The sequence below is a fragment of the Sus scrofa genome, chromosome 10 (assembly GCF_054392235.1).
Source record: "Sus scrofa isolate SSC_HxYL_T2T_F1_AM1 chromosome 10, Sscrofa_HxYL_maternal_Yorkshire_Landrace_v2.0, whole genome shotgun sequence".
Classification (NCBI taxonomy): domain Eukaryota; kingdom Metazoa; phylum Chordata; class Mammalia; order Artiodactyla; family Suidae; genus Sus; species Sus scrofa.
Window position 1 is genome coordinate 51,541,803 of NC_139392.1, and position 20,813 is coordinate 51,562,615.

The 20,813-nt window shown below is 54.3% G+C and overlaps 2 protein-coding genes across 14 annotated transcripts in view; one reads left to right on the forward strand and one right to left on the reverse strand.

Moving 5' to 3' along the window:
- The window catches only part of LOC110258480 (protein FAM240B-like), a 135,199-nt gene that overhangs the window by 38,425 nt on the left and 75,961 nt on the right, over positions 1 to 20,813 (forward strand). Inside the window, exons 2-4 of one of the 6 annotated variants that reach the window (XM_084979668.1) lie at positions 7,118 to 7,192; positions 8,632 to 10,363; positions 14,107 to 14,241. The exons of 1 other annotated variant lie outside the window; for it this stretch is intronic. In XM_084979668.1, the coding sequence (XP_084835794.1) occupies positions 10,202 to 10,363; positions 14,107 to 14,241 (297 nt within the window). In that variant the 5' untranslated portion in view covers positions 7,118 to 7,192; positions 8,632 to 10,201. The remainder of the gene's footprint in view (positions 1 to 7,117; positions 7,193 to 8,631; positions 10,364 to 14,106; positions 14,242 to 20,813) is intronic. 4 more of the 6 variants (XM_084979670.1, XM_084979669.1, XM_084979671.1 and 1 more) reach the window with 4 other exon arrangements.
- Positions 440 to 20,667, reverse strand: LOC110258680 (USP6 N-terminal-like protein). Of its 8 annotated transcripts, none has more exons than XM_084979601.1 (21): positions 20,267 to 20,667; positions 19,261 to 19,409; positions 18,135 to 18,263; positions 17,118 to 17,266; positions 16,019 to 16,171; positions 14,901 to 15,049; positions 13,268 to 13,416; positions 12,086 to 12,209; positions 9,153 to 9,223; positions 8,599 to 8,684; positions 7,722 to 7,788; positions 7,432 to 7,512; positions 7,079 to 7,186; positions 5,901 to 6,010; positions 5,361 to 5,409; positions 4,547 to 4,667; positions 3,774 to 3,868; positions 3,534 to 3,599; positions 2,991 to 3,090; positions 2,603 to 2,755; positions 440 to 2,319 (listed from the first exon to the last, which is right to left on the reverse strand). In XM_084979601.1, exons 9-21 carry the CDS (start codon positions 9,213 to 9,215, stop codon positions 1,874 to 1,876), a joined length of 1,545 nt encoding a protein of 514 aa, XP_084835727.1. In that variant the 5' UTR covers positions 9,216 to 9,223; positions 12,086 to 12,209; positions 13,268 to 13,416; positions 14,901 to 15,049; positions 16,019 to 16,171; positions 17,118 to 17,266; positions 18,135 to 18,263; positions 19,261 to 19,409; positions 20,267 to 20,667; the 3' UTR covers positions 440 to 1,873. The 8 variants fall into 8 exon arrangements, with proteins under 8 accessions (XP_084835727.1, XP_084835733.1, XP_084835728.1 ...); XM_084979607.1 differs by having other exon boundaries at positions 440 to 2,316; positions 20,149 to 20,446; XM_084979602.1 differs by having other exon boundaries at positions 20,149 to 20,431.

The following is a 20,813-nucleotide window of genomic DNA, read 5'->3' on the forward strand; positions in this document are numbered from 1 at the left end:
AGTCAACCATAGTCCACCTCTTATGCCCTTTGAATCCATTTCCTTTATGCACTGTGAGCATGGCACCCCTAGGGTCCTGTTTCTGAGGGTAACTTATCAGAGATCGTTAGGGGAATGAACTGCAGTTGATCTTAGAGCAGCATCTTCTACTTCTCATCTTCTTCCTTCACTGTCAATTCTATTCTGGCTTCACTTTTCACCCACAGATCAACTGATCTCCACCATACTTTAGCTGGAGGTCTAGTCACTTCTTCAAAAATACTCTTCCTGACACCACTGTGTTAGAGCATCTCCTTTTCCACCTAATATTCAGGGCAGTTAGCTCTGCTAGTGTCGTACGAAGAGTCTCTTCTCTGAATTACTACAGATTGCACTCCTTCTAGTGCTCAGGGTGTAAGATTTAAGCTAAATTCAACACTGACAAATGGGACAAGAAGAAGAAAGTAAAGGATTTTATTATAGTATAATTGATCATTTTTGTCAACTCATTCTGAGGCTTTCCAGGATTTTGGAGTTTGCAGTTAGGTAAGCCAACCAACAAATATCCTTACATTTAAAAACAATTTCATATTTTTTTCATTTACAACTAAAATTATCCTAATTGAAACATATTTTTTTTGTGGCATATGGAGTGTCCAGGCCTGGGATTATATCTGAGATGTAGTTGTAACCTACTCCACAGCTGCAACAATACTTTTAATCTACTGTGCCAGGCCAGGTATCAAACCTGTGTCTTTGGTTCTTCCAATCCTATTGTTCAACAGTAGGGATTCCATATTTTATATTGAAATAGCCTTATATAATATATATGTGAAATTGGGCTAATTTACATCTTGTTAAGCCTTTGCATTCTATATCTATTTCTGAGCCACTATATGATTTTAATTGTAACATTATAATTTGTGTTGTCTTCTGGAATGACTCATTACTCTTTTAAAAGTTAAATGCAATTTGCATACATTTATGCTTTTAGGTGAACTTTTAGAAACAAAGAACTATCAGGCATAGTTCATTTTGTATGGAAAGGAATAGAGTATAGTTGTACCATTTTCCCCCAAAGATATAGATTTAATGTACTGCCATGTTTTTAGACTAGAAATGTATATATGACCATACCTAAAGTAAGTTATTTTATTATATTGACAACTTCATAATAGTTTCTGTCTCAAAGGGAGAAGCTTGAGAGACTATGCAAGCTATGGTAAATAGAATTAGCCAAGTAGAACTGTTCAGTTTAGCCAAACAAAAGGGCTGAGAGCAGTCAGGCAAGTTTCTGGGAATACCATGGTCCAAGATCATTAGAGACATGTTATAAACCCTACCAAATTCACCACTACCATTCTTGCCTCATAGTAACAAGAAAGAAATGAAAGGAGCTCTAGGAGATTTATAGTGGGAAATTATTCACGCTTTGCCATTGGAGCTCCTTAATACAAAAGCTTACATGTTTTTCAAAGTGTCTGCTCTGTGAATACTTGCAGCTGGATGACTGAGGCAGAAGATGAATTCTGCCACCCTGTGGTGAACACCGGGATTTGGGATTCAATGCTTTAGTGCTGCAAGTGGCAAGATGCATCTCATTTGAAAGACAAATCTTAGAAATCATTGGATTTTTGAGGAAAATTTAACTTCATCACAAATGCCTGTTGTGTCATGGATAATGTCAAAGGGTCATTTGCAAAATGATGGAGTAGCATTACAAATCTTAATGAAGTTGAAATAGCATATCCTGTTTTGGCCATGGTGGTCACTGCCCCAGGAAGGGCATTGGCTGCACTTGTCATGGGTCAGGAGGGTTGTCCTGGGCCCTGTGGCTGCATGTTCAATGGGCCCAGGAAGGACTTGTGTCTGGGGCCTTGGTGGGGCTGCAGGGCTAGGCCTGCAGTGTTGCCCTGAGGGCGACCTTGGCCCGTGCTGAGGGGCAAAGGTCCCAACACTCGGGCTCAAACCCGATGTCAACCTGCCACTTCACTGGACACTCATAGTTCTTGGGGATGTTGGGAAGGGAGGTCCATCTCCAGGGCCACATTCGGTCCTGAGGTATGCAGAGGGATGGGAATAGGCAGGACAGACTCAGAGACTCTTGGGCCCTCAGGGGGCATCCTGATGCCACGGCCCCCTCTTGATGGTGCTCTTCAGCCTGTAAGCAGGCCTGGCTGGGTGAGGGTCTTTGCTGCTGGTGCTGGGCAGGTGGGCCATGGAGAACTGGCCCGTCCTCTCCAGGGAGTTCCTTGGTGCTTGTAGTGATAGGGCAAGGCCTGGGTTCCAGGGATGGTCGCTCCAGACCCAGGGGCCTCGTGGGGAACTCCTCAGGTTCTGCTGGAAGTGAGCACACCAGGTCAGTGTCTCCCCCAGGCTCTGTGATCTGTGCAGGGTGGGGCTGCTGGTGGCCCAAATGGCCACCCTGGCCCCACCCTGAGAACATCCTTTGTGCCTGGGAAGGTTATGGTCAGTATCTGTGGAGGCTGCCCTGGGGCCCAACCCATGCAGGCTGAGCCTTAGAGCAGATGAGCAGGTGGACGGGGGGAGCAGGAAGGCCCTGGATGATCCATGGGTCACTGCCCTGGAAGGGGTATCAGGAGGGGACCCCTGCTGAGCCCACCTGGAGGGAGTAGGCCATATTTCTTCTTTTGCAGCTCAGTCATTGTGGCTTGTAACCTTTTGATCACTGTGTCATCATCCAGGGTCCATGGCTTGGAGATCGAGTACTGGAAAAACTCATGCAATCCCTCCAGGGGCAGCTTCAGGAGGCGTTCTGAGGATAAGGATGCCATCAGGCCAACAGGGGCCCCACTGGGAAGGTTCAGCCCCCACCCTGGGGCCTTTCCCTGGGGGCAGCAGACACGCTCTGCTGGCCCCAGGAGAACCAAGGCAATGTCACATCCAGCAGCTGGCCCCATTCTTGCCACCTCTCCCAGGGCCTCTACCCAGCCTGTGTGTCAGCTGGCCCACCTCTGTGGCCTGAGCATCCCAGGCTCAGGCTTACTCACTTTGGTGAATCTTGACGATTGTATAGGCCATGGCTGTGAGCATTCGCTCACCCTCCAGGATGTATGCGTCCAGTAGTCTCAGTGTGAGTGAGAATGGTGTCTGTGGGGACAGCAGGCCCAGGAGGGGCAGATTGAGCAGGGCACAAGGTGTGTGTTGAGGGAGTGTCCTAGAACAGGGTAGGAGCCCCCCACTGCCTCTGCGTCCTGTGGTCCCACAGGCTGCCTCCAAACAGGCCCTATAGCTCTTAGCTGAGTGGACTGAAGAGGTCCCCACCAGGCCACCTGGAGTCCTAAGGGCCTGGCCTGCACATCTGCTGACCTAGAGATAAAAGACTGCCCCAGGCTCCACAGGAGCACCTCCAAGAAGCCTGGGGCTGACTGCAGGGTGGGCACGGGCTTGCCCTCCTCCTGGGCTGACCCAGTCTTCCCTCCAGGAGCCCAGGGAAAGACGGTTTGCCCAAGGACCCCAGTTCCCCCCTCCCCAGGGTTCTGGGCTTCCCCTGGGATGCCCCTCAGGGAACTGGTCTCCCTGGGCACACTTACATGGTCAATAAAGCAGCGCTGAAACCATGGCGTAGTGTAAATTGCTGTGGACATGTATTCCTTGTCCTGACAGAGGCACAAGTGATTGGGGCTGGCCTGCTTGGCCTCAAACCTCCCCCCCCAGAGGCCCCATGCAGCCACCCCCCTGGCCAGTGGACCCCAGCTCAGGCCTGGCCTCACCAAGGCCAAGAACATGAAAGTGCAGGCAGGCTAGGCCATGTGAGGGCTGCTTCTGCTCACCAGGTGCTGCTTCAGCTTGGGGAGTGTCCTTTCCAGAATCTTACCATGATGGGCCTGCAGTCTCTGCAGTTTCGGGAACCCCGGAGTGAAGAAGCCTGAGAATCCGCAAGAATCACCCCAAAAAAGTCAAAGGTGTACCTGGCAGGGGCTTATGTGCCCTTGGAACCCAGGGCCTCCTCCCTGCACAGTGTCCCCGGTGTGCAGGGCCCACTCCAGCCTGGCTGGATGGCTCTTCCCAGATAGGACTGGTTGCTTTTGAGGCTTGGGGTGGCCCAGGGTTGAGAACCTGCTCACTGAGGCCCAGCTTGGCAGGTGCCCAGTGCTGAGCATCAGGCAGGCATCTGTCTCTGGCACAGGCTCTCTCAACTGTGGCTACAGCAGGGGACAAGGGTCCCAGTACTGAGTGGCTGGGAGTGGCCCAAGGGATGGGGGTGGGGTGTGCATGAACATTTCCTGGGCCTGGGAGTCAGGTGGGGGGCACAGCAGGGAGATGCTGCCACCTGGGCCTCCTCTGATCAGGGGCTTGGGGTGGGGTTGGAGGTGGCCCGGTAGCAGCAGAAGAGAGGCAGAGGGACCAGCAGGGATGGAGTGGTCTGGATGAGGCCAGCGCTGAGGGCTGTGGTTACAGGACGCAGACTGCTAGGGGGGAGCTGGTGACCTTTGCTGATGGGGAGATGGACCAGGTCAGTCCCTGGCAGCCCCACAACTGGGAGAACTCTGCAGGGAGACTCCCGACTCTGAGTAACATCCAGTGCTCTGTGGCAGTCACCTACCATGCATGGCATGTCTTTTGTTTTCCATCAGTTGGGCCAGTGCCCAGAAAGCATCCTCTTCATTAAGAAACATGAGCAGGACAGCGACAATCTGGTTCATGCCATGGCAGTAGCCCACCTCCTGCAAGAGTCAGACATGGCTGCTGGGACCACTTCAGAGGCCTCCACCATCCCCTCCCTGGCACTTTCACCTCAGCTTCTGGACGGTCTCCCACTCATGCCTGGGCACCATCCCAGACCCCCTTTCCCAGATGAGGCATGCTGGGTGCTGGGAACCAGCAAGGTCTGGATGTCCTGCTATGAGGGGAGGTGGAGGGTTGCTGACTGTGGCCTGTGTGGGCCTGGCTTTTGTGTGGTGGTGGTGTGTGGGTGGCCCCAGGCCCTATTGTGGGCAGCCTATGGGGTCCTCTCAGGTTGTGTTCTTTGAGGGATTGTTTCAGAAAGAGCAGATGGGGCCGGGAGCTGCCTCCCATGGGCCACACAGGAGTTGGTTTGCTGGGACCTCTCATCCCTGCTAGGATTCTGATTCATAAAATGGCATTTCAGGATTCAAACTTAAGCGTTGTGACCACAGCAATGCTTTTTAGGGCCATGTGAACTTGCTATCAGCTCGTGGGCTGATGCAGCCCAGGTATCATGTGCCATTTCTGTCCTTAAAACTGGGGTCTGCACCCCAGCCATCCATGTCAGTTTCAGAACAGAGGTCCCCCTGCATCATCTCTGTGGCCATGGGAGCTGACATCCTGACTGGTGCCAATAGGCCACTAAAGAAGCAGGGCCACTGTGGGATGGCTGACCAGGGGCGGGTACTCACCGTGTTGTAGACAGAGTAAGCTGCAAGCACGTTGAAGAGGGCTTGCTGCCTGGAAAGGGGACAATGAGGCTCACTATAAACACCTTCCACTGGTCAAGTGTGTGGTGTGTGTGGGACACTGGATGGAGCAAGGATTGCTAATGTAGGACAGAGCGATAAAATTGCGGGTTCCATCCCACTTTTCTTTTATAAATGATATGAATTGTTTAAAAAAGTAGACAGACATCAAAATGAGGTGTCATTTTGACTCATCTGACTCTCACTCCATCCTTCTGTGTCCTGGTCCAGCCTGCTCTCTGCTGCCCAGTGCCCCTCCCATCCCTGCAGGGGCCTGTTGACTTCTGAGGGCACAGCCATCCTCCCTCAGGGCCACCCCAGCCCTGTGTGCTCCCACTCCTGCAGGTGCTCTGCACGGGCCCCACTCTCACCACCTCAGGTCCAGCCCTCGCCATCATGCCTCCTCTCCCCCAGGATCCCCGGGCCACCACACCGCTGCTCCCCTGCTCTCCTGCCCCAGGACCAGTGGCCCAACATCCTCACTTGATGCCGTAACGCTCCCTGAACATAATATTGTTTTGGAAGGTGTAGCTCACATCCATGTCGATAAATTTGATGTCCAGAGAGTAGAGCCTGGCCTGCTCTTTCATTCTCTGTGGGTAGAGCCGGGGGTGGGGGGGGTGGCAAAGTCAGAGGCCTGGAACCCTAACCAGCAGAGCAGGCACTGCCAGCTCAACATGAGTGTTTCTAGAGAAACCTTTCTTTTGCTTGTTTCGGAAGCCAGGCAGGATCACAAGGGTGCCCAGGTCACAGCCTGTGCCCAGAAGCCCTGTGGATAATCAGCCTGTGGCTTCTCCAGTCCCAGACTCCCACCCAATGGTGACACACTGGCCAGGCCACCAGATCCCCTCCTCCCCCACCCCACACAAGGGAGTCCAGGATGACAGTGCCTCTGCCCTGGTGATGGGCTTGTCCCCTGGGAGGCTGCTCCCAGGTGTGTGTGTCCCAGGGCAGTGGGATGCTGAGAGGGCAACTGGGCCTCTGTCCCTTGACCCCTCTGAGTCCCACCACAGACAGGCTGGGTGAGGCAGAGGGCCAGAAGGGGAGCCCATGCCTTGTTTTCAGGGCCTTTTGAGAGCCTGAGGACTAAGTGTGATGCTGGCTCTTTTCCCACAGTGTCAGTGGGTGTTCACCATGCTCGGGGGCCTCTCAGATCACCCATCATTGAGCAACTTGGACACCTGTGGCCACTATCACACCTGCTCCCCCTTGCACTTCTCCTGATGATGCCGCTCAGCCGGGTGCATAGAGCACCCACCCTGGGCTGTGGGACTTAGGGTGCCCACGGTGCAGATGGGGGCTGAGTGGCAGGAACTGGCCATGGGTAGGGACCTCTCTTGGTTAATGGATTGAGACCTGTTTCTTGACCCAGGTCAGTCAGGGCTGTGTTCATCTGGCCGGGTGGTCTCTATCCATGGTTTCTGTGGGGTCACCTTGCTCTTTCCTCTTGGCTTCTGTCCCTTGCCCTATGACTCTGTCCCCCTCAGGGGTATGGGAGGCCTTAGTGTGATGCTAGGTGGCACCTGTGCAACCCTGGACTCAGTGTCTGCATGGTTGGCATGGCTTTCCTGGCAGGTGGGCCCTGGGCCTATAAGCCTGGGAGGTGCCAGGAAATCTGGGGACAGGCGAGGGTCCCTGAGGCACAGGTGGAGGGGCCATACCTGGTATTTCCCTTGGTTCTCTGCCTTCACCTTCTCCAGGTCCAACAGCAGAGACCATGCCTGTCCTCTCACCTGTGGGGGGATCCCCTTGTAGACCCGCCGGCGCATCTGCAGGTAAGAAGGGGCCCTAAGACTGGTGCAAGTGACACCCAGTGACATGAAGCAAGACTCATGCAGAAGTTGCTCAGGAGAGGCTGGCTTTGCCCGGGCCTGGCCCAGTCTCCCCCAGCTAAGGATAGGCTGTGGTGTGGGCATGGCTGGTCCACTCTGTGGGGTCCTGGGCTAGGGTGGCCAGGAAAGCCCCAGGAGACCCAGACCAGCCTCCTTCAGGGTCAGAATGCTCAGGTTTCTACCTTTTGACTGTCCCCATATTTGCCCCAGTTCCTCAGCATCTTCACCCACTTAGGGGCTCGCCTGATGTCCTTGGCTCTTTGCTGGAAAAGGGGACATGGTGGTGTTAGCCAAGCTTCCTGCTTCCCTAAAGTAGCCCTGACTCAGGGCTCTGATCTTAGAGGAGGCATGAAGGCACAGACCCCTCACAGCCCAAGGACCCCCAACAACTCTGGGGTCAGGCAGCAAGGAACCACAGCCACTGCGTGGCCACCTCCCACCTCCCACCAGCATAGCATGGACTGGCTCTCACCCTTGCCTCGTGGGTGCTGAGGCTGTGGATGCTGAGGCCCTGGGTGCTGAGGCTAGGCTGCTCCTGACTACAAGGCAAGAGAAGTAGAGCTGTGAGGACCAGGTGTCTGGAGGCCCCCAGCCCCTGCCACCCCCCATCTTAACCAGGGATACCCTGACGGAGGAGGACCCAAGGTGGGTGCCAGCTCTGGAGCAGACTGCAGCACCCCAGGCAGTGCCCCTACTTCCACTGAGGCTGGCCACCCCCTCTGCACTGTGCACCCCCACTCCTGACCTGACAGGTGTGTGGCCCCTCCCAGAGCAGACCCAGAAACTTCATCCCAGTCTCCCCTCCCCCATCATGGCCAGGCCAGCCATCCTACCCTGAATCTCCTCCTGGCACCACACAAGGAGTCAAACTCCCCCTGCCTCTGTCACCTTCCTGTGAGCTTTTAGGTCCTACATTATCATCTCCTAACCATCTGTCCAATATCTGAAGCAGCATCTCACTGCCCTTCACAGTGTCCCCACATGGCCCCCTGGCTGGGCCCACTGCCCTTGGAGACCTGTGGGCCAGGTGCCCCTCCCCCTGTGGCCAGGCTCTGTAGAGCCACTGCAGATCAGGCTGAGCCCTGACCCTGACCCTGCTGGATGGCTGCCCTGGGCTCTCCCCAGTGTGGGTGTAGAGGCCACAGGGCTAAGGCCCAGGCTGGCTCAGCCTCCAGTTTTTCCTGTATATTCTTTAAGCTCTCTCACCCCAAGCCTAGTGTGGACCCTGGTCCCCAGTGGCCACCAGGATTTGAGGCCCTGAGCTAGACAGAAGGGTTCTGCCTCCAGAGGTGTTTCTGCAAATGGTAACCCTCCCTGGGGAGGGGGGAGGGGGTATCAAGATGACTCACGGCAAAAAGCCTAGCCTGTCTGTGGCCTTGTAGAGCAACAGGTCAGCATCATCCCATGGGTCTGCTGGAGGCCCTGGCCGGCGCCCCTGAAACCCAGATGGGGCACCAAGGTGAGGGGTTACAAGCAGAGTGTCCTCAGGAGCCCAGGAACCTCTGATGGTGGCCCAGCATGAGAACCTGCCCCAAGGAGAGCCACCTGCACCTGCACCTCATCTTCTCCTACCTTCTCTGATCCTGCATGGGACACACCTGCTCCTGCTGCCTCTGAGCTTCACATGGTCAGCCTTTGCTCTGATCCCCCAGGGACACACTTGCCCCCTTGGGCTGTGATTCCCCACCTTGGGCCTCACCTTCCCCCTCAAGGAGTGGTCCACACCTGGAATATTTTGATTCCCATTGGGGGATGTACCTGCTCCTGCTGATGACAATGACCTTTGGGCCTCACTTGTTCTACTTGGGTCTTGTCCCCACCAGGCCTCCCTGCCTGCCCTTGGCTCTGACCCCTTCCAGGGCTGCAGCTGCTCCTAATGGCTAAGCTCCCTCTGGTGCCTCACCTGTTCATAGCTGGCAATGATATCTGCTCGTTCCAGGGCCAGCAGGGTCTCCAGCTTTACCATGTCTGATGCTGAAAGAAAAAATCCAAATATTCCAGTGCATGAAAGAGCTTCAGAGAACCAACAGGTTGAAGCGGGCCCCCTGTTGGCAGCTCCCCTTCTATCTGATCAGACAGGAGAAAACCGTGCTGCCTGGGTGGGTGACATCCCAAACATCCTAACACTTCCACTTACAGACCCTTGCCAGCAGCCTGGAGATCCTGTCACAATGAGATGAGGAGGAAAAAGAAGGCGGCCAGGAGGCCAAGGCCAGCAGCTGTCCTGCAGCACCGGGGTGTGAGCTCCCTGGGCCAGGGGAGCTGAGGGAAGGGAAGCTGCCAGCTGTGGAGGGCCCCACAGGCTCATAGGACTCATATTTTGCTTAGGCATCAAAAGCCCAGGGAACAAAAGATAAACATTGATAAAGTGGACTTGATTAAATTTAAAACAGCTGTGCCTCAAGTGACAAGTGACACTGTCAAGAAAATGACAACCCACACAATGAATAAAAATGTGAGACTGACCTGACAGATAAGAGCCCAGTATACAGAATATGGCCAAACTCCTTATTCCACTATAGAAATGGCCCAAGTAGACATTGGGCAGAGGGCCTGAATAGACTTTCCTGCAAAATCAAGGCCAAAGGGCACAGGAGACCAATCTCAACATTAGCATCAGGGGGATGCAAATCAAAGCCAGCAGAGGACCAAACTTTTCACCCACTGGAGTGGCTGTTACTGATCAAATGAGGATGTGGAAAAGCTGGCACCTTCCTGTTTGGCTGGCAGGATTGTAAAATGGGGCAATTTCTTTGGAAAACCAGGCCTTTCTCCAAAAGTTAAATGAAGAGTTGCCACATGATACAACAGGTCCTTTCCCAGGTATACACCCAAGAGAGAGGAAGACAGGGACACAGATAGATGTACATGCACATTCATAGCAGAGCTACTCCCAAGAGCAAAAAGAGGGCCCCATCTAAGTAGCCCTGGACAGGTGGCTGGAGGACCAGGATGTGGTGGTACATCATTCAACCAGAAAAAGAGGGAAACACTGCCATGTGCTGCAACATGGATGGATTTGATGCTCAGGAAAGAAAGCAGACACGGAGACCACATGCTGTGAAGTTCCATGGAGGTGCTGTGTCCAGCAGAGCCAAGCCCAGACAGAAAGAGGTCAGTGGCCCCCAGTGCTGGGGGCAGGGTCCAGTGGGGGTATGAACTGATAGATTTTTTTTCATGAGGTAGAGGAAGGTGGAAATAGTGGTGATGGTGGCATGGCTCTGCTAATACACTAAATGCCACTGAGTGGTATAATTTAGCACCTACATTTGATGTGTAAATTTTAAGAAAAAAGCTCTGAGCCAGATTCCCTGCCTTCTGGGCCCCAGGAAGCACTGAAGTTTGAAGTGGAAGGTGCACAGGTGAATATAAGGCCCAGTATTCTCCCATCCAAGGAGAGCCCTTTGCTCCAGCCCACTAAGCTCTTCCCTGACCATGTGCCCACTCTGGATGTGTCCACTAGGGAGGCAGGGTGGGATGTGGGCACCAGAGATCTCTAGGACAAGAGGCTCCCATCGGTTCCATTCCTTTTTTTTTTTTTTTTTTTGTCATTTTGTCTTTGGGGCCACACGTATGGCATATGGAGGTTCCCAGGCCAGAGGTCCAATTGGAGCTGTAGCTACGGCCAATGCCACAGCCACAGCAATGCCAGATCTGAGACAAGTCTGTGACCTACAACACAGCTCCCTGCAATGCTGGATCCTTAACCCACTGAACAAGGTCAGAGATCGAACCCTCAACCTCATGGTTTCTAGTTGGATTCCTTAACCTCTGAGCCATGACAGAAACTCCTGCTCCATTCCTCTTAACTCTCAGCTGATTCTTCCTGGTGAATCAGGGAAGAGCACCAGCCCATTGGGGGGGGTGGTGGAATTGGTAAAAGGATAATATATTTGACCATAGGCAGCCTCTGTGCTATGAGATCATCCCTAGGTTCACAGTTCTGAACAAGTCACAGGGGGAAGGGCCTCATTTTCCCTGTTCACATGGTGGGACACATCTGTTCTGGGACAACACAAAGAGGGTCTAGCCAATGAGGAACACAGCTGGAGTCTGTGGGTCAGATGACACATGGAGCAATGGGGGACAGGATGCTGAACTGGGTGAGGCTCTTATGTCCCCAGCCCACAGGCCACACATGCTCACCCAGCTGGTGTCCCTGATCTCAGTGGGTTGGATGGGAAACCTCCAGGATCCAGGCCAAAAAAGAGGCTTGGAGGGACCATTGGGACCTGGAGAGTTGCCTGAACTCAGACCTCCTCCTCTGCAATTGCCCCATGTTGCTCCTCGTCCTTCCATTCATGCCTCTCGACCTCTTCCTCTTCTGTCTCCCTAATGTCCGCCTCCCACCACCACTTTTCCACATTCCTCCAACATCCACACTCATCCACAGTGGTCTCAATGCTACATTCTGCCCATTCCCCAGGGCCCGTGTCTCCTTCATCCACCTCCGCACAGTCCTCCACGTTCCTCCTCCCCATCCATGGCTCCTCCACCAGCCATTCATCCTTCTACCTCCTACATCCATCTCTCCACCTGATCCAGCTTCTTTGTAAGTCCACCTCTTCCTCCTCCTCCTGCATCCTCTCTCCTCACTACTCCTCCCCACCTTCCTTTTCTGGGCCAGGGGTCTGAGCTCAGACCTCAGGTTCCTCACAGGTATTCAGGTACCTCTGGAAGCATCCCACACACCACAGATCCCTGAGCGGGCTGCATCCTCAGTGGTTGGTGCTGTAGATTTTGTCACATTGGCTACAGACCAGAGTGGTCCAGGCTCCCACCAGAGGCCCCTGTCCCCTAGTGTCAGTATGTGGTGAGGGAGCAAGTCACACTTACCTGTGTGTCCTCTCGCTGCTGGTTCTGTGCCTCTTTGGTGGAAATGCACCCAGGGACGGGGTGGGAGAGGTGGAGAAATGGAGGAGCGTCAGAGCAGGTCAGAGACCACAGGGCCTCCAACTGCCTGGGGACAAGATAAAAGTGAGTGCCAGGCAGAAGACAGAACTTTTGGTTACTGTTATTCCAACAACAATAGGGCTGAAGGCAGAGGTCACAGTTCATGCTGAGCCCATAACTAAAGACTCATCATCTCCAGGGGCAGGGCTGTAACCCAGCAGGACAAGATGGCAGGGGAAGATGACAGGGGAAGCTCTAACCTGTCAGGTGATGGACCCAGGCACATGGAAACTCAGGAAGGCTTGGTCCCCCAACCCTCACCTTGCTCACTCTTTCTCTCTCCATCCCTCTTAGGAATTCAGGGAAGATAATGATGTGGACTCTAAGCTCCTGGCTTTGACATGACTCAGGCCAGCTATGGACCACCCAGGTAAAAGCAGCTCCCAGATTTCTCTGGGTCTGAGCATCAAACCAGTGGCTCACATGGGTACACTTTTAAGTGACACCACCTGGATCCCAGTAGATGAGGCTGTTGGCTGGCCTGGACCTGAAAGTGTACTTCAGCCCCTTCTCCATCTCACCTTCATTCTCTTCCATCCACCTCCCACTCCTCCATCTCCGCGTGCATGGTCCTCCCACTCTCCCTCCTCCATCTACATTTCCTCCATCATCCCCCTCCCCATCCATCAAAATTTTATTTTCTTCCTCACAGTCCTGTCTTTAATGCTCCTCATCACTCACCTGCTTTCTCCATCCTCCTGCATCCACCTTTTCTCCTACATCCATCTCTCCTCTGACTTGACCTTCCTTCCTCTCCATCTTCCTTCTCCTCCTGTGCCTGCATCCTCTCCCCTCCTCCTCCTCCGACAGCCTCTCCCCTCCCTCCTACTCCGCCTCTTCCACTTCTGGTCCAGGATTCTGAGCTCTGACCTCAGGCTCCTGACAGGGACTGAGGCACCTCTGTCAGCAGCCCACATTTCACAGAGGCCTAAGGGGGCTACACACATGGTGGTTGGTACTGGATGTCCTTGTCACCTCAACCTCAGACCAGAGTGGTCCAGGCACCCACCATGGGCTTCTTTACTTGAAGTGTCAGTAGGGGCTGAGGGTACAGCTCTTGCTCACCTTTCTGACTCTCGCTGTTAGATGTGGGCCTCTCCTCTCAAGATGGTAACAAGGTAACCAGGCGGGTGTGGGGATCAGGTGGGTCAGAGCAGGGCAGGCAGGTGAGTGAGCGTCAGAGCAGGTCAGTGACCACGAGGGCCTCCAACTGTCTGGGGACACGAAGCAGAATGGGTTCAGAGCAGCAGATACAACTCTGGGGTCTCTGCCATTCCAACCAATATGGTGCCCATCCCACTGGCCAGGAACATCACTGACTCCTTGACCTGAAAAGTGACTTTCTTTTCTGGGAGGGTCCTCTGTCCACAAAGGGGAGCATCAGCAGGGGGAGATGGAGACTGACTGTTCTGGAAACTTGCAACCAGCTGGTCCACCAACCCTTCTTGCACTCCTCCTCTCCCCTGCCTGATAGTAGTGCCAGGAGGATTCTGATGTGGACCCTAAGCCCTTGCCATTGGACTTGAATCAGGCCAGCTATTTCATACCACCTTGTCCTCACCCAGCTTCCTGAGGTCCCTGGGACTTAGCATCAACCCAGGGTCTCAGTAGGGTACAAGCATTGCAGGGACCCCATCCAGATCCCAATAGAGCTGGTTCTGGGCTGGCATGGACCCCCTGCTCCCCGCTCCATTCATCCATCTAGGACAAAGGTCAGATGTCCGGGTCAGTATTAAGCACATAACCAAGGAGGTTATCCTCTCCAGGGACAGGGCTGTAACATGGCAGAAGTTGACAGGAGCAGGTGTCACCTGGCAGGTGAGGGACCTGGGCAAATAGGTCTTCACTAACATTTGGACCCCAACTCTGACCTTCATTCATTCCTCCTCTCCCCTCTAACTTAGGGTTTCCAAGAAAGTACTCATGTGGACTCTAAGCCCTTGAAGTTTGACTTGACTCAGGCCAGCAATGTGCCACCCAGGCCTCACCACACTGCCGGATTTCACCAGGTCCAAGCATCAAACCAGGAGCTCACTCAGGTACACCCTTTAAGAGACCCCACACAGCTCGCCATACTACCTACTCTGGGATGGCCTGGACCCCTTTCTTCCCCTCCCCCCTCTTCCATCTGTCCTTCAACCTCTTCCATCCATCCATCTCCTCCTCCTCAGTCCTTTCCTCCCTCTCCTCTATCTATTCCTCTTCATCCTCCTGCTCTTCATGCTCTTCCTGATCCATCTTCCTTGCATCCTCCTCCTCACCTCCGTTCATGTTTTCTCCTCTTCTAACTCTTGTCCCTATTTCTTATCCTCATTCACCTCCTCCCTCCATCCTGCTGCATCCACCTTTTCTCCTGAATCCATCTTTCCTCTTGCTAGACCTTCCTTCCTTTCTTCCCATCCTCCTCCTCCTCCTGCATCCTCTCCCCTCCTGCACCTCCTTCAGCCTCACATGTCCATCCTTCTCCCTCTCTTCCTTTTCTGGACAAGAGTCTGACCTCTAAACTTGGGCTCCTCCAGGTCGTCGGGCACCTCTGGCAGCAGCCCGTAGTTCATGGAACCCAGAAGGGGCTTCATGCTCAGGGATTGGTGCTAGAGGTCCTTGTCACCTTGACCTCAGACCCATGTGCTCCAGGCACCCACCACAGTCCTCTTCCCTTGAGATATTGGTAGAGGGTGAGGGTGCAGCTCAAGCCCACCTTTCTGACACTCCCTGTTGGATGTGGGCCTCTCCTCTCAAGATGGTAAGAAGGTAAGCAGGTGGGTGTGGAGATCAGGTGGGTTCGATCAGGGCCAGAAGATGAGCAAGCTTCAGAGCAGGTCAGTGACCGCAAGAACCTCCACCTGCCTGGGGACATGATGCAGAGTGGGTTCCAGGCAGCTGCAAGTTCATTCTAATTCCACACAATATTGGGCTAAGGTCAGAAGTAAGGGTCAGTACTGAGCCCAAAATGAAGGAGGTCATCCTTTTCAGGGACAGGGCTGTAACCTAGCAGGGGAGGATGACCACAGACAGGTGTAGCCTGACAGGTGATAGACTCGGGCACATGAAAACTCAGGAACACCCGGTCCCTAACCCTGCTCTTCCTTCACTCCTCCTCTCCCCTCCATCCTAGGGGTTCCATGGTGAACCCTAAGTCATTGCCATTGGACTAGAATTAGACCAGCAATTTCCCACCCAGGCCTCCCCCAGCTCCCTGTGGTTAGCGAGTTTGCAGCATTAGGATGTAAATCAAGTATAATCTCTAGCAACTCAACTTGGAACCCAAGACCAACTCTCAGGGCTGGCCTGGACCCCCTGCTTCTCCTCCACATCCTCTTCCATCTCTGCTTCATCCTCTTCCATCCACTTCTTGCACCATCCATCTCCTCCTGCTCAGTCCTCCCCTTCCTCTAACTCCTCCTCCTCCATCAATTGCCTAACACTTCATCCATCTTTTTTCTTCTTTCTCTCACTCCTGTCTTCATTTCTCGTCCTCACGCACCACCTCCTCCCTCACCTACATCCAACTCTGGTGTAGCTGGACCTTCCTTCCTCCCATCCTTCTCCTCTCCTGCATCTGCTTCCCTCCCTCCTACTCTGAACCTTGCTTTTCTGGGCCAGGTGTCTTTTGCTCTGACCTCAGGCTCCTGACAGGGACTCAGGCACCTCTGGTAGCAGCCTGCACTGCAGGGATCCCTGAGGGGGCTGCATGCTCAGTGGTTGGTACTGGAGGTCATTGTCACCTCCCCCCCCAGCCCTGAGTGGTCTGGGTACCCACCAGTGACCTCTGTATTTGAGGGATTGGTATGGGATGAGGGTGCAGCTCCTGCTCACCTTTCTCACTCTCACAGTTGGATATGGGCCTCTCCTCACAAAACAGTAACAAGATAACCAGTCAGGTGGGGGAATCAAGTGGGTCAAAGAAGGTTGGGCAGACAGATGAGCAGGCGTCAGAGCAGGTCAGTGACCACGAGGGCCTCCAACTGCCTGGGGACACAAAGCAGAGTGGCTGTCAGACAGCAGGCAGAATTGTGAGTTCACTGTCATTCCCCCCACAGTAGAGTTGATGGCAGAGATCAGGGTCAACATTGAGCGCATAACCAGGGAAGTCCTCCTCTCCAGGTACAAGGCTGTCAGGAGAAGGTGACTGGGGCAGCTGTAGCCTGGCAGGCAATGGACTTGGGCATATCAACCCTCAGGAACACTTGGTCTCCTATCCCTGACCTTCCTTCACTCCTCCATCTTAGAGGTTTCTGGGAGGATAGTGATGTGGACCCTCAGTTTTTGCCTTTGGATTTGAATCAGGACAGAGATTTCCCACCCAGGCCTCACCCAGCTGCCTGAGGTTCCCTGGGTCACAGCATCAAACAAGGTGCTCCCTCAGGTACAACTTTTAAGAAACACCATTTAGAACTCGATACAGCAGACCCTGGGCTGGTCTGAACACCCTGCTTCTCTTTCACTCCCCTCTCCATCTCACCTGCATTCTCTTCCATCCACCTCCATCTCCCCACTTCTCCTCCGCTTCCTTCCTCCTGCTATTCCCCTCCCCCCAACCATCTGTCTTTTACTACCTCACCCTCCTGTATTTTATACTCCTCTTCAATCATCTCGTCCTTCCTCCTTTCTCCATCCAATTCTGGTCCAGCTAGACCTTCCTTCCTCCCCATCCTTCCCCTCTTCCTCCTCCAGCACCTGGATTCTCTCCCCTCCTTCCTCCTCCCCCTCTTCCCTTCTGGGCCAGGAGTCTGAGCTGTCACCTCAGGCTCCTCAAAGGGACTTGGGCATTCTGGCCCTGAGGGGTGCTGCATGCTCAGTGGTTGGTGCCGGCAGTCCTTGTCACCTCAGCCCCAGACCTGAGTGGTGCAGGCACCCACCAGTGGCCTCTGTCCTTGAGGTGTTGGTAGTGGGTGAGGGAGAAGTTCAAGCTCACCTTTCTGACTCTCACTGTTGGACTTGGGCCTCTCCTCTCAAAATGGTAAAAAGGTAACCAGGCGGGTGTGAGGATCAGGTGGGTCAGAGCAGGGTGGGCAGGCGAGTGAGTGTCAGAGCAGATCAGCAACTCTGAGGGACTCCAGTAGCCTGGTGACATGAAGCAGAGTGGGTATAAGGCAGGGTGCAGAACTCTGGGACCCCTGCCTTTCCACCCACAGTGGAAATGGGCCATCCCCTTGGCCAGGAGCAGCATGGAACTCTTGACCTATAAAATGACTTTCCTTTGGTATGAGATCCTCTCTCCACACAGGGGAGTGGGACCAGGAGCAGGTGGAGCCTGGCTGAACTGGTCATAGGCACCTGGACTCTCATGACCAGCTGGTCCTCCAACCCTGACCTTCTTTAACTCCTCCTCTCCCGCTGCTTGTCAGAAGTGCCAAGTGGATACGGATGTGGACACTAAGCCCTTGCAGTTGGACTGGCATCAGGCCAATGATTTCCCACCTCATCCTCACCCAGCTCCCTGAGGTTCCTGAGGTCCAACCATCAAACCAGGGGCTCATTCAGGCATGGCTTTTGCAGGGACCCTTCCTGGAACCCATAGAGCTGGCTCTGGGCTGGCCTGGACCCCCTGCTGCGCCTCCATCCATCCATCTTCTCCTGCTCCTTGGTCCTCCTCCTGCTACACTTTTCCTCCTGCTCCTTTGTTCCTTCCTGCCCTTCCCCTCCCTCTTTCCTCCACTTCGTCTCCTCCTGAAACCTCTCTGTCTAATCTTCTTCCCACCGTGCCCCCCACCTGGAGTCAGTTTTCTGAACTCTGACCTTGGGCCCCTCACATGGAATCAGGCACTGTGGGCAGCAGCCTTCACCCCTTGGAGACACAAGGGACTGCACGCAGCTGGCTCATGGTCAGGGCTGGGTTTGGCATCATCTTGGCCGAGACCAGGGAGGACTGAGTCACCGACCCGCTTGCCCCTGTCCCCAAGAGTCAGTATGCAGTGCAGGTTTTTCTTACCTTTCTGGCCTCTTGCTGTTAGAGCTGGTCTCTGCTGTATAAATGGACCCAAGTTCAGGTCGGTGGGTCAGAACAGGGAGGGCAGGCGAGTGTCAGAGCAGGTCAGAGACCACAAGGGCCTCCAACTGCCTGGGGACACAAAGCAGAGAGGGTGCTATGCAGAGGGTTGAACTTGGAGGTTGCTGCCAATCCACCCAAAATAGGACCAAGGTCAGAGGTCAGTGTTAGCACTGAATCCATAACCAAGGAGGTCATCTCCTCCAGGGACAGGACAGTCAGCTGGCAGTGGAAGGTGACTGGGCCAGCTGTAGTGGCAGGCAATGAACCCAGGCACAGGGCCCCTCAGAAACACTTGGTCCCCTGACCATGACCTTTCTTCACTCCTCCTCTCCCCCTCCCTATTAGGGGTTCCAGGACAGTAGTGATGTGGACACTAATCCCTTGCCAATGGACTTAAATCAGGCCAGAGACTTTCCACCCAGGCCTCACACAGCTCCCTGAGGTACCCAGGGTCCAAGCATCAAACCTGGGGCTCACTACACCACTGAAGCAACCCCATCTGGATTGCAGTACCACCTGCTCTGGGCTGGCCTGGGTCCCCTATTTCTCCTCCTCCCCCTCCTCCACCTCTCCTTCCTCTTCTATCCATCACTTCCATCCACCCATCTTCTCCTGCTTAGTTCTCCCCCTCCTTCATCTACTCCTCTTCCATCTACCTGCTCTAATTCCTTCATCCTTACTCTTCTTGCTCTCACTCCTGTCTTTTTAACTCCTCCTAATTCACCTCCTGTATCCACCCTTCCTCCTACTTTCATCTCTCCTTGGCTAGACCTCTCTTCCTCCACATCCTCCTCTTCCTCTTCCTGCATCATCTCTCCTCCTTCCTTCTCCCTCTCTTCCTTTACTGGGCCAGGGTTCTGAGCTCTCACCTCAGGCTCTTCACAGGGACTCAGGCATCTCTGGCAGCAGCCCACACCCCACAGAGCCCTGAGTGGGCTACACACTCAGGGGCTTGGTGCTGGAGGTCCCTGTCACCTCAGGCCCAGACCTGAGTGGTCCACACACCAACCAGTCGCCTCTCCTTCCTTGAGGTGTTGGTAGGGTCAAGGGTGCAGCTTATGCTCACCTTTCTGACTCTCGCTGTTGGATATGGGCCTCTCCTCTCAAAATAATAACAAGTCAACCAGGAAGGTGTGGGAATCAGGTGTGTCAGAGCAGGGCGGGCAGGCGAGCGAGCGTCAGAGCAGGTCAGCAACCACAAGGGCCTCCAACTGCCTGGGCACAGGAAGCAGAGTGGGTGCCAGGCAACAGACAGAACTCTGGGGTCACTGCCATTCCACCCACAGTGGAGCCCACCCATTGGCCAGGAGCAGCCCTGAACCGTTGGCCTGAAATTTGACTTTCCTTAGGGGGAGGGTCATCTCTCCATGCAGGCAAGGGTGACTGGGATGGGATGGACCTGGGTACCTGGACTCTCACAAGCAGCTGTCCCTGAACCCTGATCTTCCTTCACTCCTCCTCTCCCACTGCTTGTTAGCAGTGTCAGGAGGGTACTGATGTGAAGAGTAAGCTCTTGTGGTTAGTCTTGAATCAGGCCAGTGATTTCCCCTCAGGCCTCAATCAGTACCTTGAGGTTCCCCACGTCTGAGCATCAACCCAAGGGATCACTCAAGTAAAATATCTACAGGGACCCCAACATGACTCTCAAGGAACTGGCTTGGGTTGGTCTTGGCCTCCTGTCATCCTGCTCCCCCTTTCTGTGCTGGTCCTCCTCCTGCTCATCCTTCTTGCCCTGTTCCTTCACTGTTCATCTTTCCTCCTTCTCCCCTGCATCACCTCCTCCTGCCCCCATCCCCCCACTTCCATTTCTCTTCATCCTCATTTTCCTTTCACCTACCCCCCTTCCCCACTCCAGAAATCTTAGCTCAGACCTTGGCCACCTTCATGAGCCTGGGCACTGTGGCTGCAGCTGGCACCCCTTGGCTCCCTGAGGGGCTGCATCCCCCTGGCTCACCTTCTGTGCTCCAGTGTTGGTGTCAGCTCAGCCACAGCTCATGGGGAAGGGGGTCACCTGCCAAGTGGCCTCTGTGCCCAAGGTGCCCATTAGGGATGAGGGTGCCTCTCTTGCTCACCTTTCTGAGCTCTTGCTGTTGGAGGTGCGCCTCTCCTCTAGAAACAGTGACAAGGTGGATGAGGGGGATGGTGGGTCAGAACAGGATAGACAGGCAATCTCCAGAGAAGGTCAGAGACCACAAGGGCTCCCAACTGCCTTCGGACACGAAGCAGAGTGGGTGCCAGGCAGCATCGGAACTATGATGTCACTGCCATTCCATCCATGAGGGCCCATCTCATTGGTCAGCATCAGCCCTGAGCCCCTTACCTGGAAGCTCTTGCCTTCGGGGGAGGGTCCTGTGACCAAACTGATCTCCCCCAGGAGGCCTGGCCTTGTCCCACTGTCCCTTGGCCCACCTCCCCAGGTGTCCAGCACCCCTTGGAAGGGTGTGTATCACAGTCGTGCTCTGTTCCTGCCCCCAGGACACTGCAGAGCTTTTGCACTTATACCAACGCTAGGGACCATCATTAACTTGGGGCCAGTGTCAGTGGCTGTGTAACATGTGTATTAAGTCACAATCATCACAGTATACCATTCATCATTTTTAGTGAAAGTTCTGCAAGTAT

Bases quoted from the DNA above. Each gene is read 5' to 3' on its own strand.
- LOC110258680 (XM_084979601.1), bottom strand. From the start codon at position 9,215: ATGGTAAAGCTGGAGACCCTGCTGGCCCTGGAACGAGCAGATATCATT. The intron at 4,668-5,360 runs GTGAGTACCCGC...TGACTCTTGCAG, and splicing joins CTTACTCTGTCTACAACACG to GAGGTGGGCTACTGCCATGG. The intron at 2,320-2,602 runs GTGGGCTCAGCA...GCTCACTTCCAG, and splicing joins ATATGGCCTACTCCCTCCAG to CAGAACCTGAGGAGTTCCCC.